The sequence below is a fragment of the Bidens hawaiensis genome, unplaced genomic scaffold, assembly GCF_021521415.1.
Source record: "Bidens hawaiensis isolate Kalapana, Puna unplaced genomic scaffold, B.hawaiensis_p1.1 tig00023805_1, whole genome shotgun sequence".
Classification (NCBI taxonomy): Eukaryota; Viridiplantae; Streptophyta; class Magnoliopsida; order Asterales; family Asteraceae; genus Bidens; species Bidens hawaiensis.
Window position 1 is genome coordinate 282,997 of NW_027493739.1, and position 21,569 is coordinate 304,565.

The window sequence follows — 21,569 nt, forward strand, 5'->3', positions numbered from 1 at the left end:
TAGTGTCATTTATTATTCTTGTTTGATATCACCAATTTGTGTTTCTTGATTTTTCATTCTTACATTGTTTATTATTATTATAATTATTATTTTTAAAACTCAAATTCCTGTTTAATAATATCCATATATTAAGTTTTATAGTTATTAAGTTTCATGTCATTTGATCGTATGTATGTTGTTAATTATCTAGTGTATTTTGGCTATCTTAGTATCGAGTAATATTAAATTATTGTTAATATTAGTAATTTTGAAGATGTTATTTATTCGCGGGTTATGTACGTGTTTTTATAAAATGGAATAATACCCAAATGATGAAATGGATGATTATAATGAACTTATTCTAAAGCAAGTCACGAGGATGAGGAAATTTTAGACTTGTTACCAATGTACCTTGAAGATGAGGATCTTGTTACTACTTTAGATGCAAAAATTGAGTTGAGTGGCTTTTATATGTGCAAAAGTTGAGTTGAGTGATTTTTATATGCAAAAGTTGAGTTAAGTAACTTTTATGTTCAAATTCAACAAGTATATGCAAAAGTCGCGTTGAGAGACTTTTGTGAGCAAAACCTGAAAATATGTTGATTCTTTTGTGATATTTGCCCTAGATATTATATCATTATATGTGCTTTTCTGAACTTTCTATTTTGGTTTTTAAAGTTATTTTCAATGAGAGCTTTTGAAAACCCAATATCATCTTTCGATGATGCCTAGAATAGAGATAGCTCAATACCCTACCGATCTCATTTTCTTAAAAACTTGTTACAAGTACCGATACCGAAAATGTCTAGTTCGGCACTGCATGGTACCGTAAGCAAAAATTCAGTAAATACATATACCAGTATCGATCCCGAATTTTTTGTTCCTGATTTTTTTTAAAAACTTGGTACAGGCACCAAAATGTTTGTTTGGGTACCGGTACCCGATGCCATTTACCGACCACCAAGCATTCACACAATCAAATTGACAACAAAACAGGTTTTGATAACATAAACATAAATCATGAAAACCCATACAGTTTGTACAGCCTCGACCGACAATCACCACATACACAAACTTATGGTTTAACCTCTGCAACGGGCGCCTCGGGTGCGTTCCAACTTTCACCCTCCGAGCCTTGGCTAAAGACTCGAGTCCTAGGTATACAATATATATATATTATATCCTTAAAACTACCAATGTACATGTTTCATAGCTACAACCCGTTTCTTATTTGCAAAAGATCACTCACATCTCTCCCTCTCATCTGGATGCTAAAAACGAACCAAGAAACACAAACCGTCCATACTTCAGACTCTCAGTTAGCTGTACAACTCAACATCATGTTACATTAAGCAGTAGTTGCACTGGCGGCAGCAGCAGCAGCAGCATATCCCGCCATAGCCCCGATCCTCCTTTCTGGAAAGTCATCAGACGAGCTCGTTAGAAAATCGAAATGTATATATTAAAAAGATAAAACTCAAAAGATAATGTTTGTACCTCCAGCAGCAACAAGTTTCTCAACACGAGCGACTATATGTTTTCCATAAGTATATTTCTTGAGGGCGTTTAAGTGAACCTTAATACGATTAAGAATCATCTCAAGCTGCTGGTCATCGCATGTTTCTAGAACTTTCTGCACGACATAATTAGCAAACTGATCTTTCATCATCACCTGACATCACAAAATGTATCACAATAAGTACATAAAAGTAGTAAATAAATGTAATGAGAACTTAAAATATTTTTCTTTAATTTAAGACAAACCTGAAGTGGCTCATTTTCATCAGTAGTGCCTAGCATTTCAGTCACGAGAGCCTGGCGTTCTTCAGGTGTACCAAAAGTCAAACATTTTTCAACGACGTTTGAGGCAAATTTCTGTTGACTCATCTGAACTATCTTCCCAGTTAGTTGATCTATAATACACTTACGTTCATGCGGCTTTCCATGCTCAAGAACATGCTGTCACAATATCAACAGTAGTTAAATATAACAAATTTTATCATATATTTAAACGCACGTATAATCTCGACAGCATACCTGAACGACATAATTTCCATATTGATCCTGAGCCAGCATATTAATAGATTTCAAAATTTCATCCATCACTAAGCTTTGTGTTTTAGGGTCGTGACAATGTTCCAATACTCTCTGCCAATATAAAATTTATTTCAATATTGGCATTGATCAAATCAAATAAACAAGTCACGAAAACAGAAAATATAATTTATTTCTTTTACCTGTATGACACGACAACCATATGGATGGGTTGACAATGTTACAACTTGATCATAAAAAGTAGAGATTATAAAATGAATAGCATCCTCTGGTACACATTCAATACACTTTTGAATAACATGATTTCCGTTTTGATCACGTACACAACGCATCACGTGACCGTCAAGCTCTGTAACCATCTTTGTTTGCTGATCAAGGTCAACAACCTCGATAGCCTACATGAAACAAAATTTAAGGTATTTGATCAGATAAAAATAAACTCGGATGCCAATAAAAAAAACATGATTACCTTCTGGATAACCCGACAACCATACATCTGAAGACTAAGTGTCAGAACATGCCCGTTGAGCTGATCAGCCAGTTCTCTTATTTGAGCAGCACTTCCATGTTCAAAAAACTAAAATACAAAGAAAAGTATTAATGATTTATTCATCACAAAACACAAGATGACTTGCATACAAATATGCATACTCTTACTTTCTGGACGACATAATTGCCGAATACATCGGTCATTAGTGAGTATGCTTGAGGCATAATTTCATTGAACACCATGTCTTTCTCTTCTACTGTAGCGGTTTCAAGCTTTTGTTGAATAAAACGACTTCCAAATTGATCCGAACTGTTCAAAAAACATTTTGAGAGTTCTTTTAAGATGTGCAAATTCGAGTTGTAATAATTAAAATATCAAATGCTTGGAATATTTGCATATTCAGATTATGTAAAAAAAATTTAATATATAAAATGACAATTTTACTAAGAAAAAAAGCATGGTTCCTAAAATGCTAAAAGAGATTTAAAAGAAAAATCTCAAGTTAGGCTAAAAGAAGATACATGAAGCGATATGAGACCAGCTCAATGAGTCATTGCTTAAGTGGCAAGTTGTGTGGAGTGCATGTTGCATGGCCACCAATCAGATATTTTGCTAAAACGTTATGAACATATGGGGTCCTCCACACTTTGAGAACGATAGGTAGCGGTACTTCGTATATATAACACTCTCTTAGATACTTGTCACTTCGGTTAAACTCCAATACTCATTTTCCCGCCGAAGAGTGGTCACAGGAACCCTTACAGTGGAAAGGCTAACAACAATCTTGATTTGCATAATTCATCGACTGATTAGTCAAAAACTGTTCAAAATCAGGTCCCATCGAAGAAATTATGAACATTTCTGGACTAAATCAACCAATGAACCGTGCAAAACAGACCGTCATTAGCCTCACTACAGAGTGGGAATTCCCCTATAATCAACCTTCAACGTCAAAGTGATTATCAGAGTTCAACCGGAATAATAAGCATGTAAGAGAGAGTGGTGAGAGGATGACTCCCATGAATCGCCTGTCAATATACATAACATGTATGGTTGCATGTCAGTGTCAAACTGTGTGTGCCCCATATGGACACAAACACATTAATAGTGATGGCAGACGATCTGATGGTGCTCACGTAACATGCACTTCACAATGTTTGCCCCGTGAGCGAACCACCATGGCGGTATTCAACACAATCACCCGTTGAGTCTGGTATCATATATCTTCAGTACATGAATATATCTAATTCACTTTCAAATAAACGATTTTGTTACACCTAGTATTAAGACCAATTATTTGACCTAAAAAATCAAATTATTGGAAACAGAATCTGTTTATTCATACATTAAAAGCTTATTAATTATTATTATGCCTTCACTCAAGTTAAATCAAAAGGCAACAAGATAGAACCTGAATTCAACAACATGCCCCGCAATTTCCGAAAGCTCAAAACACTTGGTTTTATTGCTCTTGAACTCATCTAGCAAAGAAGATGCAAAACTTTCACCGACTATATTACGAATCCCGGATGGAAACCGTAAGCTTCGATCACCATGCCGGGCCGGACTACCAGGCCCAAAAGCGGAGTTATGCAAAAGTGAGCTGCCTAATGGGCTTCCAGGATACGACATCCCAAGCCCATAACCAGAGTTTCCAAAGTAACCATGGTTAAGACCATACTGAGACTTTTGAGGAGATAGCAGACCCGCCAGGTAAGCTTTCTGAATTGCTAGTAACTCCCTATCGATTGTTGCATCGTTCAAAGCCGATACATAATCACTTGATCTTAAATTTTGAAGGTACAACGGGTCCATAAGTCTATCAGGTCCTAAACCAAACCCACCACCATTGTCAAACAAAGGCGGTATATTTACACCGCCAACATGATTTGCCATCAGAGTTGGTGATGCAGGACTCATCATATATCCACCACCGCCGCCGCCACCTAGACCGTAAAAAGACGGACTTGAAGGAGACCCTACAGAACCATTGGTTGGCCCCTTCATGTATGAACTCACAGGTGACCCATGACCATTGATCGGCCCGCCACTTTTACCCATATATCGAGCAGCGTTTTGAACTCGCGCCTGTAACCGGGCCTCTTCATCCACCATACCATTATTTGAAATATTCAAATTGGAAAAACCAGATACCAGATCCGTCGGCCCATTAACCCTCCCTCCCCCAACCGGAGTCACCAGCGGGCTACCAGACCGAGCCATGACCTGGGGATCAGGGGTGGCGTTTATTGACATAGAAGAACCCAGAGCCGATGCATAGGCGAGCGAACCAGACGACATCCCCTGAAGATGCCCAAAATGGGAATCAGAAAGATCAACACTTTCATCAAACGTATTACGACTGGCCGGACGAGACGGTTGCCTGGAACCAGAAGCAGCCTGACTAAAATCATCCTGTAATGTATTCAATAACCAATATTATTACTAATCAATCCATCCCTACAAGTAATAAACAAATCATATCTCAACAAACTGATTACAAACAAAAAGACAACAACTTTCCTAATAATTCAAACTAAATTTAAACAATAAGTAAACCTGCTACGACTGTTAGTGTTTTGCAAGTTGCAAAAGGTTAGTTTGTTAATGGTAGGAGGGTATACTGAATTATTAGTGTTAAATTGCAATATATATGTATCTAACAAGATATTAAAATTAGCAATATCCCACCGACATCCCACCACGATAATCGATATTTCAAATATCAATCCGTGACCGATGTTCGATATATTTCCGCATTAACTGCTTAGAACAAACATAAAGGCAACACCTTTCCTACCAATTCAAAACAAATTTAAACAATAAGTAAAAACTACAACCTGAATAATCTCTGCAATGCTCTTTTGCCTACTCCCCAACCCGGGCAAGCCAATAAGGCCGTTATCGCCCCACTCGGGCACGCCCTGAGCATTCTTGACCTTCCTCATATCCCCAATAGACGAACTCCCACGCTGCGAAAGCCGCCAATCGTCTTTCGGCAAGAGCGGCGGTGGAAGCCTAGGATTAAGATTAAAATTGGCATGGTAATAGGAAGCGTAAGCTGGATCAGACCTCAACTCCTCCTCCGAATACTCACCACCGAATATTCCGGCAACCGCATTCAACGATCCTTCCACCGTCGGCGGCGCAGAGCCACTCCGGTACATATTAATATTATTAAACTCATCGTTGTTTAAACCCATCGATCGCATTCCAATATCAGACATCATCTTCAAAATCAAAATCAAAATCAAAACTTTTTTTAGCTAAACTACTATAATCTTTAAAATATTTGTGGGTTTGATTTCACTTCATCTGATTATACCCCATAAGTTATTATATCATCAAATTGTATATAAACTTAGTTTTGGCCATTTTGAGTGTGGAAGAAAGAAGGATTGGGGGGTTTGTAAGAGAGTGATAAGCACGGGCGTGGAGTAATGAGGGCCGTTGGATTAAGGCAGCTGATGGACGGCGTAGATGAGGTTTTGTTTCTTCATACAGTGGGAACCTAGGGTTTTGGTTTCTAGTATTTTATTAGTTAAAATAAACTAACTTATCCGTTTGTGTTATGTTATCATTATTGTTGTGCTTTTATTTTTCTCACAAGGTTGGCTACATAGTTATTAGAATAGTTATCTAACATACAGAGAGAACGTTATAGTTTAGACTTTAAAGGTAATACTTTAGCTTACTAAAAATGTTAATTAGTTATGATAATGACTATATAAACATGTGTGACTTGAAATATTACTGCAATCTGAATTTTTTTTTTTTAATATAACTACTTTATTTATCATTGATGGTTATAGGTTGCATACATATCTTTTAACAATATATTAGTCATTTTAAGTCATGTTATGAATGTGATTTAAGTAATAGAAGAATGTGTTGAAGAAATTGATGAAGAATGTTTAAATAGCTATAACATAAACATGTTGTGAATCAAGAGAGGTTAAAATATATAACATAAAACTAACACATTAAAGGTTTTATAAAATAGGAGAAATTGAAGATTTTTATATAAACCATCTTATAAAGATTTAATTCAAATACTTTTATAAGAATGTTATCTCCTTAGGGCATGTCTTTCGTCTTAATCAACATAGAGGCCATCGATCTAGAGCAAAAAAGAAGAGTGAGTGATACATCTTATTCAATCATTCTTATATTATTGAGGGGACAACACTAGAGGCTGTCCTAATGATTTATTAGAAGATTATTCATCAATGTTGATGATTTGAAAAGAGGGAACACTATCTTGATATAGTGTTATTATTGTATTTGGGTTAGAAATACAATCTTGACATAATGTTACTGAGGGAATTCACTAACTTAACATGGTGAATATTTGAAGACTTGTAAAGATATACTATATTAACATGGTGTGTTGAAAAATTTTGTAGAAAGCTAGAGGGAGTGAATCAGTTTTCTTAAATTTAATCCGTTTTAAGTGAGCTAATGACTATGTTAAACTTTTTCACAACTTATAAAAGTATATGCAAATAAGTAAAGAATATAGAAATAGAAATGACACACTATACGTATTCTCCCTAATCCATCGATCGATAAATTTCTCATTATCGTCTCCCTAAATGGTAGAGATTGCCGATACAATCATCTCACTCTTAAAATTAACGAAGAAATAACCTTCTTCACTAGCTACACCAAGTACCTAGCTTTACACGTCTTCACTAGTCAAAGGTAGTGAACACCTTCTTCACTAGTTACACCAAGTAACTAACTTTACAATTCTTCTAATTCTCAGTATATCAAGATACCGAGTCTTCACTCATTCAATAAAAAACTCTATGTCAATATAGCATTTCCTAGCCAAATATAATAACAATACTATACCAAAATATTGTATTCCCCTCTCAAATCATTAACAAAATGATGAACATGACGGGTGCATTGGAGTATTACCCGTAAGTGAGCTTAAATGATATAAAAATCTATGCATTAAGTGTTAATTTCATAGGAACTAGATAACTACTGTTATGTGATTATTTGCAGGTATGAGGAGATAGAGGATGAAATCACGAGAACGTGGGCGAAAACGGCGAAGAAAACGGAGTTGAAACGAGAAAGATATGAAGAAAACAAGAAAATGAGAAAGAGTTCCACTAGGCTCACGATTTGGACCATGGGCCACTGTCCAATTGATAAAAAATGACTATAACTCACCGTACCATGAGTTCTGGGGACCGTGGAGCACCGTGGCCCACGGTGGTTTGGAGCTGTAAATGACGAAAATACTTGTTTTTATTCCATTTTTGGTGTCTTTTCATCTATCTAACACTTGGGAACGACTTGAAGGCGATTTTTGGGCTCAAGAACAATAGTTTGGTGATTCCAATCATTGATTTGGTACTTTTGTTTCATATGTGATGATGAACCGAATTATGAGTGGCTAAATTCCTTTGTGTTCTCTCCCGAATTGTAAGGTTTCCATTGAATGATTGTTAATTGTTTATGCTATTGGTGGGATTGTAGTTTGATCTTATGATTTTATTGCTATGGTGATTGTGAGTTTGATTAGTAATTGTTAGTATAATATAATTCGTGTTCTTGTCTATCAGTTCTTGGTGCCTGTCACACCCCGACCAAAGGCGGCGGAACATGTCGGGGTGCAACGTGATTGGATAAATACACAAGACACTATTTAAAGTGACAATATTGGATAAATACACAAGACACTATTTAAAGTGACAATATTTATTCAACTCATTTTATTTCAACAAATCAATAACAACACATTTCGTTCATATAAACAAATAGCAATCATATTGTTCATTTTTACTAATACCCTAATAGTCTTGTTAACGTTTTCCGTCAAGCACTCGAGTCAACAAAAGTCAAACCTGTAACATTTCATAAAATAAAGTTTGTCAACACAAAGGTTGGTGAGCAATTCATAAGATTGAGCATATAAGAATATAGTAATAAAAAGCCACAAAACTTGTATACGAAACCATAAATAATAGCTATAAACTTGGATAAAATAGTTATCGCTAACAAGTTAGTGACACCCAACTATAAGGGGTTGCCAAATAGTTTAGGATTTTATTGAAAATTGCTAATCACATTAGCACCACCTAGCTACAAGGGGTTGCCAAGTAGTCTAGGATTTAATAGTTATCGTTAATTACATTACGTTAACGACACCTTGCCATGAGGGGTTGCCAAATGGTATAGGATTTATAGTTCCACCATCCAAAAGCGATAAACACATAAGCATATAAGCATGTAAGCATAGAACACCAAATCGAGCAATTATTCAAGTAAGGTATACAATCATGTTTGTGGGTTTAAGATTCAAGTATATAAAGCATTTAGTTTGATAAGTATGAAATGTCACCCCAAAACGAAAGATGGAAAAAGGGTATGAAAGTACTCACCTCGATTGATGAATTGAGAAACTAATAAGTGATCGACAAATAGAAAGCTTGTAAACGAAACGAACGAATCCGACTTGAAACGATAAACACCTTAGATAAAATAAATAATGTAATATATATTAATGAACTTGAAACCATAATGAAACTATATTGGTGTGACACTCGTCAATTTCAGGTTAACTCCGTTAATCCGAACTCCGTTAATTCAAACTTAAGATCACATGAACTGTAACGCATATCTCATTACACTTAAATTAGGTTTTAAATGACGCATGGCAATCACTACACAAGTAGTCTTTCGGAATTTCACCGAAACACACACGAGTCGACTCAAACCGTTGGTGAACAAACGATAAGTAATTGATAGTTATGTGTTAATCTATGTGTTACTTGATATTTATATATATACATATATAACACTAAATTCAAGAAGCAAAAGCCTAGTTTATGCTAGAAATTGATTAACTAGAAGTTCAGGGGGCTAAGTGTAACATAATTAATAATATAAACATATTATTACACAAACCCTAACCCTAACCCCCTAATCCCTGCATACGATCGTCCCCTCCCCCCCCCCCCTCCTCTTGGCAGCCGTGAACACACACACACACATACAATCTCCTTGCAAGCTTGTTTGAAGAATTAAAGTGGTAGCTAGGTAAATTACATCCTCTCTAGTTTATTCCATTGAGTTAATTGCATGATTAAGCATAATAAACATAAACCCTAGATGTTAAAACTATTGATTGTTGATAGATTATGAGTCTAGAGGGTTGCTTGCATGGTTAATTGTTCATAGGTTAATTGTTTATTGAGTTTTGATGAAAACTGATGCTGGACAGATTATTGAATTCGTGTTTGGACGGCTGTATCTCGATGTTAATGTTATGTTTTGATGTGATTGTTGATTCTACAGTATACTAGGTCGAGTTTATTTTCTGAAAAGTCCGAGTTTGTAATTTTTGGACGTATAAAAGTCTGTTTTTATTATTTACAAAACTGTTGTGCAAGGCTGATTTGGGAGACCTGCTGTTAGGTTGTTTTGCGACTAAAGTATCTGATAAACTACAAGACCAAATGGGTTGTTTCCACTTCTGAAAGAAAATAAATTGAGTTAGGAACCTAACCCAATTGGTCTTGCATTAATTGAATTTACCATTTAACGGGAATAGCTAATATCGTTTTGTTGCGCATGATTTTGACTGCTGTGAGTTTACTGTAATGTTTTGGTCTTTGTGAGAAAACTATGTGGAATAAAACTACAATAAAAATAGTTCTGGAAACCTAACTCATGTGTGCTTTTGTGACGATTTTTGGTGAATTAATTGATATGTTATGATCTGTTGAATAGAGTAATCTTTCAAGTAGAAATCTGTCTTGATAAAACTAGCTGCTGAACTATGTGAAAATACATGGAACGTGTTTGTTAATAGATAATTGTCATGTTTTGACTAAATTGCCCTTGTGGGGAGATAATTTACTAGTAATGTACAATGTTAGTATTTGATGCTTAAGTAGTTGTATACACATGTAACGTGTCACCAACGTGTTTGTCGAGTCACACATAATTCACAAACGAAACACGAAACGTATCTCATGCATAGGTATTATGTGCCGAGTCTAGAAACTCAATAGTAGTTTAAATACTTAGAGAATCTCATTTTTATTTAGAGCACTAGTGAGGATTTTCTTTGACGCGCATCTCTAGGATTTGTTTTTGAATTCTTCGCAAACAGTGAGTTTCACGTCCCCTTTTTATACTTTTAAACGCTTTTTATTTGGGGGAGATAACATACTCCAACGCTGTAGATTTTGTTTAGTTTTATATATCACTTGTAAGGCTAAGTGGCAAACAAACCAACTAAAGTCCTTCAAAACATCGAACCGGTTAATATTTGGATAATAGCGAGTCACTGTTGAGTAGTACTACTGGGTTTGACAAACCCCACCCAACTCTAAACTCGACTGTAGGTCGAGTAGGTGTAATCTTGGCTAACACATTACCATGGTCGTGGTTGACATGGTGGCAAGACAATTGATAAACAGTCAACTTTGGTTTCGAACACTTAGTAATACTTGTTGATAGGTTAGCTACCTATTGACATATAAAATGACTTAACACTATCTGGTAACGCAAAACGCAAACGCAAACGTAAACGCAAACGCAAACGCAAACGCAAACACTTAAACGTAAACGTTTTCCTTTATTTATATATGTGAACTCACCAACCCTGTGTTGACACTTTTAGTATGTTATTCTCAGGTAGTCGAGGCGGGCGCGAGGTATAGGGACATGCATTTTATTGAACACTATTGTTTTGAAAACTTGCTTTTAAACTTTTATTAATTTGGTTTTAAGTCGTCCTGCGTGACGCAACACTTGGCTTATGATTTACGCTTCCGCGTTCATTAAACTTTAATATTTGTGGTTTAAAAACTTTGAATATGATGTTTGATTATAACTAATGATTCCGATCCTGTTAGTTCACACCCTCTGACGGTAAAACTCCGTTAGTGGATTTTGAGGGTGTGACAGATTAGTATCAGAGCCATTGGTTATAGCGAACTAGAATTGCATGCATACTAGACTATAACCGCAACGACCCATTAGTTATAATTTTTATGCACTGCATATATACATATTATATTTAGACTTTCGTTATCTTTATCTCTTTACCTCATTCACTCAACGCGCGTAACCCATACACGACGTATCCTGTAAGGATGTCGACGCCATCATCATCATCATCCGACCCGGTGTCTCATGCCCCTGGAAAGGAACCGCAGCTACCCGACTCATCACCACCTCGAGTAGTCCCGACACTAGCAGCCCCTGCACCGAAGAGACATCGCGTATCTGGAGTCATGTACGAAGACAACGTTAGCTGGAGTTTGTACCCGAGTTTGATCCAGCATATGGTTTACCGTGAGCAAGTTCCCCCATTACCTCACCTGGGCTGTCCTATGTCCTTCAACACGCTACCGCCCATAACCGAACCAATGGAGCGTGCTTTCGCAGCTCTCGCCTCCTATTTAGAGCGTGAAGTTGACATTATATACTCGACGAGAGTGAATGTTACTAGATTGATATGGGATGGATAAAAGGCTAGGAAGAGAATTTCCCACCTGACTGAAGCCATGAAGGAAGTTCAGGACGCTCATGTTCAACTAATGAAACTAGTGATCAAGATGCAAGCAGAGATGATAGATTTGCGTAACCAAATTTTTAGTGCAAGAGCCCTTGCAGCGACATCTCTAGCCCGCTTCGACACACTAGGGGGCGCAGATTGCCCCGGGTGCAGAAGAACATAAGGAAGAACCCGAGGAAGATACTAAGGAGGATGCACACTCGGACGTGTTCTCAGGCGACGACATCTCAGGATGATAACACCTAGATGTCTGGAAGAAACGCTGGTCATGGTCGCGGTAACATTAACCTAACCGCAGCAGAACTCCAAACCCTACTGAATGACCATTCGGCGGCAGCTCTAGCTGCGCATGTTCAGAATCAAGCCAGAGGTCAAGCCGGAGTCTGTACTTTCAAGAACTACCTAGACTACAAGCCTAAATTCATTTGACGGAACTGAGGGAGCCATAGGGTTCCTGCGTTGGGCCGAGAAGGCAGAGTCAGCTTTCGAGATGTGTAACGGTCCACCAGCCAGCAGGGTCAAGTTTGCTGCTGGAACATTGCAAGATTCCGCCCTCACCTGGTGGAACTCTAATGTGCAAATTCTTGGGTTGGAATTGGCAATGCTATGAACTGGGAAGAATTCAAGAACATGATGCGAGGAGAGTATTGTCCTAGAGAAGAAATCTTGAAGCCGTAATCGGAATCTTGGGCGTTAAAGATGGTAGGTTCTGAGATTGAAGCCTACACCACCCGTTCCCACGAACTGGCGGTGATGTGTCCGCGGATGGTTGACCCGTCGAGTAAGAGAATCGAGATGTATATCGATGGTTTGGTACCCCAGATTTAGGGTATGGTGACGTCTTCCAAACCGGCTAAAATTCAGCAAGCGATCCGAATAGCCCACAAACTGACGGACCAAGCAGTGGCACAAGGTTCGTTACCACCTAGAGGTTCCACCTCCAAAACCCATGATAACACAAGCAATGACAATAGCAACATCAACTCTAGGAATGGAAAGAGAAAGTTTGACAACACCAGGTCCTCATCATCGAACCCCCCACATCAACAACACCACCGTAAACCCGAACTCGCTCGGAACTTCAATAATCAGGGTTCCAACAATAACAACAATGGTGGCGACAGGGTTCGAGTGGCTATGATGGAAAGTACCCGAAATGCAACAAGTGCAACTATCACCATGCTGGCCCATGTGACCGTATCAAGTGCCTGCGATGCGGCAAATTGGGTCATCAGGCCAAGGACTGTAGGGGAGACCTAGCGGCTAAGGGCGCTCCTAAATAGCCTGCAACAACGAAAGGGTGCTTTGAGTGTGGTCAGGAGGGTCATTTCAGGAAGGATTGTCCCAAACTGAAGCAGAATGAGAACAATGAAGGCAATAACAGTGGCGAGAGCAGTGGTAAAGATAGAGCTTTCGTCATTGGGTCGGGCCAGGCCCGCAGCGATCCGAATATGGTTACCGGTAAGTTCCCTGTGAACGACTGTTCTGCTTCTGTTTTGTTTGACACTGGAGCTGATAGGGAGTTTTGTATCGAAAGCATTTAGTAAACTCTTAGACTTAACTCCAACCCCGTTAGATGCTAAGTTTCCTGTTGAATTAGCTGACGGTAAGTCTATAGAAACAACTCATGTACTAGCGGGATGTAAGTTGAAACTGTCAGGTCATACCTTCGATATCGACCTTATACCCTTTACGCTTGGTAGTTTCGATGTCGTTGTCGGCATGGACTAACTATCCGAGAATAGAGCTGAGATTATATGTCACGACAAGATAGTCCATATCACTACCTCTTCCGGCGAAATCATCTCGATACAGGGTGAGAAGAGCGGCATGACTACAAGCGTCATCACCCTCAGAAGGCGCAGAAATATTTACGAAAGGGTCATCTGGCGATTTTAGCTCATATTGTCGAGAAACCCACGGAGGACAAGCGAATCGAAGACATACCGATTGTGCGAGATTTTCCAGAAGTCATCCCAGAGGATTTTCCTGGACTCCCACCTATTTGACAAGTCGACTTCCAAATCGAATTAGCCCCCGGTGCTGCACCTATAGCACGAGCCCCGTATCGGCTCGCACCGGCGGAGCTTCAGGAGTTGTCCACTCAACTATAAGACTTGTTGGATAAAGGTTTCATCCGACCCAACTCATCACCATGGGGAGCCCCAGTCTTATTTGTTCGAAAGAAAGATGGGACTTTCGCATGTGCATTGACTACCGAGAGCTGAACAAGGTGACAATCAATAACTGTTACCCCTTACCCCAAAATTGATGATCTGTTCGACCAGCTTCAAGGATCGAGTTACTACTCGAAGATCGATCTAAAATCTGGTTACCATCAACTGAGAGTGCGCGAAGAAGATATTTCAAAGACGGCATTCAGGACTCGGTACGGTCACTACGAGTTTTCGGTTATGCCTTTTGGCTTAACCAACGCACCAGCTGTATTTATGGATCTCATGAACAGAGTATGCAAGGCGTACCTCGACAAGTTTGTGATTGTTTTTATTGATGATATCCTCGTCTACTCCAAGAACAAGACAGACCACGAAGAACACCTGATATTGATCTTAGAATTGCTGAAGAAGGAACAAATGTACGCTAAACTCTCGAAATGCGAATTTTGTGTGACATTCATGACAAAACGAGGTACACTATATTCATTACGTAACAAGTAAACGATAAATCGGTTAATTCGTAGTGCTTAAACGAGTAACCGACTGATACTAATTATGACCCGTATACATACTGAGGGGTCATATACGAGTTATATATATATTATAGAGGCTAACATATTGATATTTAGGCCTTAGTACGTTTAAAACTCTTTAAACGAAAAAGGTTTCGTTTATCGATACGCTATAAGCTTAAACGCAATCGTTAATATCAAAACAAGCATTGTAGCATCCGTTAAGCCGAAAAAGATTTATAAAACACTTATATGACATGTTCTAAGCAATCCGTGAAAATATTTTGAATTTTACAACGAGTCAGTACGTTTTTCTTATTTTACAAAAATAAGCTGAAAAACACTCGTTTTTGCGCTATTTCTCACACCCGAATTAATTTTCTTGCGAAAAACCGAACCCGAACTAAATTTGAAGTGGGCTTTTCATGTTTGGGCTTGTATAATGAGATTAATGGGCCAAAACAGCCCATTAGGGGCTCCTTCATACTTCCGATCGGAACCCAATCACCATACCCCACATTTTTGTTTTATATAGCTTATACCACAAGCTTTGTTATCCAATTCAATTCTCAAAAGTTTGAAGTCCAAAGCAGCTCCAAACCCCTGTTCTCTCAACTCCCTTTCAAAACCTTAAGGTAAGATCAAATTTCATAAAGATTTAACCAAGTTTGATGCATATAATTAACATATAAACATGTTTTAGTTAGTTTTAAACATGTTTAACCATCCAAAAACCCTAAAAATCAAGTAAAATTATGTTTTGATGTTAAACATGTTTACAAACCAGGAACATATACTTTTTTGGTCAAAAACGCGGATTAGAACATGAATACAACGTTTTTACGGTTAGAAAGTTCGGTTTGAACCCAAAATCGAAACCCTAATTATCAAGGCTGTTACATGGATGATTTATGCTTGGTTTGATGTTATATGATATGTAGATATACTGAGTTTTCAACCCGAGACCCGGAGAATCGTTTAAGCTAGCAAAATTCATCGAAAACCGACAAGGTAAACCCGTAACACTCGTTTAGGGGCTGTTTAGTATTAGGTTGTGACGTGCTTGTTGTTAGCTTGTGAAAACTTGCAGGGACATTAGGGATTATATAAATGGGTCCCTGTTCAAATTTGGTAATTTTTCGATAAACGGAGAATATTTGGTGAATTTATTTCCGTTTATGAGCGTTTTACCCATATAAATGGGTATCTGTTGCATTTCCGTTTTACGCTTCCGCAATTCGCTTAACGGGGTGTGACAGAAGTTGGTATCAGAGCCATTGGTTATAAAGGATTAGGTTATCCCTTAGGATACCTATAATATAACCGTAGGCTCGATTATCACTGGGAAACTTATTAATGAGTAACGATAGATACTGATGGATGCCGGGATGAACTCGTAGGGCAAGTGAGTTATTATGGTCCGGAACGTAATAACAGACTTGCTTGTACGAGGGAATTCGGGGTGAAGTCGCGGAACATATTGATAGGTAAAAATGGCAACATACGTGCATAAAGGTGACGTGAAGTATATATGAAATGTGCATACGTGCTTATTTGAGATGAGATATAGGGATATGTGTGCGTACGGTACTACCGATGATATTGAATCTTATTGTAACGAATATTATATTCGGTTATAATTAATATTAATTTATATTATGATTAAAATTATATCGTATCAAAATTTATATTATACCTGTTCGTAACAAATAAAATATTTAACTTCGGTATTAATTAATAATATCCTTTACGATGATCTAAGCTACCGAAAAACGTTTTCTTCTGATTAACGATTGCACCGAAAGATGTCGAGATCGGGTAGCTTTACGACAGATAAAGAACCGGTGTTTCCTGTAAACGAGAATACGAGAGCGCTTAACCGACTTCAAACTAAATCTGGTGATATGACGAAACCACTAAGGAACCTAATATACAAGGCCGGGGAATGAATCACGAGAGGCGTGTCCTACAGATAATGATTTCAAGAATATATATATACACATATAATACCTCTCAGCCTGGGTCTAACCTTTATTTCATGTACTCGTTTCTTTGACACTAAACTAAACTATTTTCTGGTCATCCTTCGATTTCTGTTGTTTGAAAAACAAACACCATCCCGGGGGAAATACTTAGTGATGAATCCAACTTATTGAATTATAAATATAATAACTACTTTATTGATTCCCCAATTCTATAAACAGACCGTGACTACCAGTACATATAATATACTAATGATATTTCAAAAGAGATATTAATAATAATAATTCCCTTTACAATTTACCAGTACAACTAACTCTGATGAACCTCCTTTACTAGCAAACTCTTTGAACCATCTATGAATAAGAACATCCAACCTCTCCTATATTTTTCCTATTTCAATTGGTTACTGTAGGAGAGAAATCTCATGCTCACGAAATGATGACGTGCCCCGACTGGAGTGAAACCTAATTACCTCCAACCAGCAAACTATTACTTTTATTAAGTCCGACATGCCTACGAATACAGAATGACCTGACGAAAGAATATGTATTTTACAATATTAGTTAACAACATTTAGAAGTCAGGTGAAATATACACGTGCATTCCCACTATAACATACTGATTAAACTCGTAGCGAGCAAATATCTACCTACGGGAGAGACCGAACAAAAACAGCTTCCCAATAATGGGATCATATTGGAACAATTGTCGTACAAGTTGTGAATTATTTATAATTGTTATAACGCGTGCTTTGATAGATAAGGATAGTACGGTATTGTCGTGTATAGTTTCTGATACTTCATACAAGCATATGGTGGTGCGCTATGCTAATATGGAGGACGATTTGGGCATTTTTAATACAAACATTGACCCCTATTGGGTTAAAATTTCTGGAGATGACAACTTTTAATATATATGCAAACTTTGGTGTTTGCTAGGCTAATTTTATATACTATCCTTAGTATTCAGACTCGAGAACAAACCTGTGTGATACATACGTGTTAATTGAAATACCTGATTACTTGTTATTGTAATTCCTTTTTGTGATTATTAGCATATGTGAATTTTGTTAATTGTGAGATAACTGGTTTTTATATTAGAATGGCCCCGAAGAAAGTAAACATGTTGTCTGAGGCAGATATAGCCGAGATGATCGCTCGACAACTACAAACAGTACTTCCGACAATAGCAGCACAATTCGCTGCTGGTATCCATACAACTATGAATACAAATCAAGTGCCGAACGCTAACGCGGTTGTAAATACTAATCCCTCGACAAATACTAATACAACCACAAATGCTCCCCCGAAAAATACTGATACTATCACAACTAATACTCCCCCGTTGAATACCAATATTACTTTCAATAATGATAATCTCCTACCGAACTTGAACAATAGTTGTAACAATCAAAATCCCCCGCAACACGGATATCAACTTAAGAACTTCATGCTATGTAAACCTATGGAATTTAGTGGTACTGAAGGACCAAATGGACTGGTAAAGTGGATCGAAAAGACTGAATCCATCATTAATATCACTAACTGTCCACCAGCTTGTATTGTCAAATTTGCTACTTCTACATTTGTAGACCACGCGCTAATGTGGTGGAATACTGTTGTGCAAATTCAAGGACAAGAAGCAACCAATCGTATGTCTTGGACATAACTTAAAAATCTTATGATAACACGCTTTTGTCCGATAAACGAAATTCAGAAATTAGAGCAAGAACTTTGGAATCTGGAAATGAAGGGTGCAGATCACTTGGAGTATACCCATCGCTTTAACGAACTGGCTCGTCTAGTCCCATGGTTAGTTACCCCAGAATCTAAACGTACTGAACGCTACATTTGGGGTTTAGCCCCCAAAGTCAGGAGTTTGGTTAATTCAACTGGCCCTGTAACTTTCGAAAATGCCGTGTTACAAGCCGGCATTGTAACTTCTGATTTGATTAGAAGTGGTTCATTAAGAATGCCCGGGGAATCATCTGGTACAAAACGAACCAATTATGGAGCGGGAATACAAGAAAGACAACGGAATAAATGCGCGCGTCTTGCAATACAAAATTACGCTATGATCAGTTCCGATGTTGAGCAAAATAAGTATAACGGGCTTTTGCCTAGATGTGGAAAATGTGGTTATCATCATGTTGGTGAATGTCGGACCAATGTGTGTCACAAATGTGGGAAGGTGGGACACTATGCCCGAAATTGTAGAACCGTCATGAATACTATAAATCCACCAACCCAACTCCAGGACTCACAACTACCCCAACCGCAACCAACACGACAACAACCAGTCTACCAAAACCAACCCATAATAAACCATAATGCCTGTTATGAGTGTGGTAGTAAGGAGCACATCAAGAAAGACTGCCCTAGATTGAACCCAATTGCGATGGAAAGACAAAGGCAAGGACCGACATCGACGTCCAACTCGACTAGGGGTCAAGTATTGTGAATAAACCGGATAGAACAAATGTAGTAACAGGTACGTTCTTAGTAATGCCTAATATACTTTAGTTTATTTATTATGGACACTGATAGACGTTTCGTTCCTACAAGTTATTACCTTGGAAAATATACCGTCTAGTAAAATAACAATTCTGTATACTATAGAAACCACCAAAAGAAAGACTATAAATACTAACCATATTACTCGAAAAATTACCCTCTTAACCTAAATAACTAGCTATTCCCTATCAATGCACTCCCGGTGAAAGTGAGGAGTCATTGTGTAATAGTCAGTATGGACTAGTTAATTGAGTTCAAATGAAGGTTATATATAGAAATAAAACTGTTATACTACCTCTTCTAGATAAAGAAGTGATCCGGTACACGGAACAAAACCTAGTACCCCAATGACGAAACACGGATGAGGAAATCTACACTATCCGTACCGAAACCTGAACTTTAAACTTTTATAGCAAACTGAGTGATGAACAAGGAAAAGCCAGGCCAGATGTGCGGATAAACTGAGTAATAGTATATAGATGCAAGCGAAATATATGAAGGAATCATAGGCACATATGTTGTAAAATGTGCACTATTATAAGTTAACGGGGAATACAAAAGATCCTCGGAGATGCTACAACAATTCGAGATACCCCATTGGAAGTGGGAAACAAACTACAATGGATCTCTTAACACATATTCCTAAAACATCCTGAGAAAGCAATGCCAGCTAAATGATAGTTTCTTGACTAATCCACTCCGAATACTTTCTTCCGAATGGTAACAACTATCCAACTGAAAAAGCCTTAACAAAATTTTACTCTTGGTGAATTGGGTATGAAATTTTAAATCCCTAATTGGCCTAAGCACAATCTATAATCCTCTATAAGACAATCAAATCAAATAAACTATTCAAACATTAGAGGAGAGTAAGACCGGTAATTTCAATCCTCGTACATTAACAATCATCGTAATATTATGCAAACGCCTATATACTATATTATACGAGCAAGAATGTAACTCGCCATCTTATTGAAATTGAAAAATTGGCGACATCCAAAATACAAAATCCGATTCGATTTCGATAACCATAAATAAAGCTCGTAATATTAATAACAAACCGAAGGCCGCCTAAGGCTAACAAGAGGGCTATACTGAGAAATACGAGAAGTTATCAAATTTTGAAAGTTGTTAGTTGAGTTGAGGAAAACGAGGAGCTGATTCTAAAATACATGGAACTGTACAAAACTGCCTCGAACCGTAACGTATTAAGCAAAATTATCTCATTCCCATTATATATATATATATATATCGAATCAAAATGAGTGCCTTACTGACATGGCGGAATTAGTACTATTTGAAAACTTTTATACAGCTAAACTCTATAAAGAGACTCATGGAAATACTGAGTGGGAAAAAAAAAAAATCAAACAGTTGTGACACAATAAAATCTTATTGAATAAAATCCAGTGGAATCCACAACGGGGAATCAAACGTGTTCGGAAACAGAAAAACGAATTCCAAAACAAATGATTATAAAATTTTCCCCAAAAAGAGCATATTTGGCATATTGAATTTCGGGGACGAAATTTCTTAACGGGGGGAGAATGTGACATTCATGACAAAACGAGGTACACTATATTCATTACGTAACAAGTAAACGATAAATCGGTTAATTCGTAGTGCTTAAACGAGTAACCGACTGATACTAATTATGACCCGTATACATACTGAGGGGTCATATACGAGTTATATATATATTATAGAGGCTAACATATTGATATTTAGGCCTTAGTACGTTTAAAACTCTTTAAACGAAAAAGGTTTCGTTTATCGATACGCTATAAGCTTAAACGCAATCGTTAATATCAAAACAAGCATTGTAGCATCCGTTAAGCCGAAAAAGATTTATAAAACACTTATATGACATGTTCTAAGCAATCCGTGAAAATATTTTGGAATTTTACAACGAGTCAGTACGTTTTTCTTATTTTACAAAAATAAGCTGAAAAACACTCGTTTTTGCGCTATTTCTCACACCCGAATTAATTTTCTTGCGAAAAACCGAACCCGAACTAAATTTGAAGTGGGCTTTTCATGTTTGGGCTTGTATAATGAGATTAATGGGCCAAAACAGCCCATTAGGGGCTCCTTCATACTTCCGATCGGAACCCAATCACCATACCCCACATTTTTGTTTTATATAGCTTATACCACAAGCTTTGTTATCCAATTCAATTCTCAAAAGTTTGAAGTCCAAAGCAGCTCCAAACCCCTGTTCTCTCAACTCCCTTTCAAAACCTTAAGGTAAGATCAAATTTCATAAAGATTTAACCAAGTTTGATGCATATAATTAACATATAAACATGT

The 21,569-nt window shown here is 37.5% G+C and overlaps 1 protein-coding gene across 1 annotated transcript; it reads right to left on the reverse strand.

Annotated features, from left to right (window-relative positions):
• Positions 1-925: 925 nt before the first annotated feature.
• LOC143568074 (pumilio homolog 1-like) lies at positions 926-6,092 on the reverse strand. The gene is made up of 9 exons (XM_077054312.1): positions 5,365-6,092; positions 3,936-4,939; positions 2,692-2,833; positions 2,504-2,611; positions 2,217-2,429; positions 2,017-2,127; positions 1,744-1,938; positions 1,477-1,651; positions 926-1,395 (listed from the first exon to the last, which is right to left on the reverse strand). The coding sequence occupies exons 1-9, from the start codon at positions 5,752-5,754 to the stop codon at positions 1,328-1,330; spliced, it is 2,406 nt and encodes an 801-aa protein (XP_076910427.1). The 5' UTR covers positions 5,755-6,092; the 3' UTR covers positions 926-1,327.
• Positions 6,093-21,569: the final 15,477 nt, after the last annotated feature.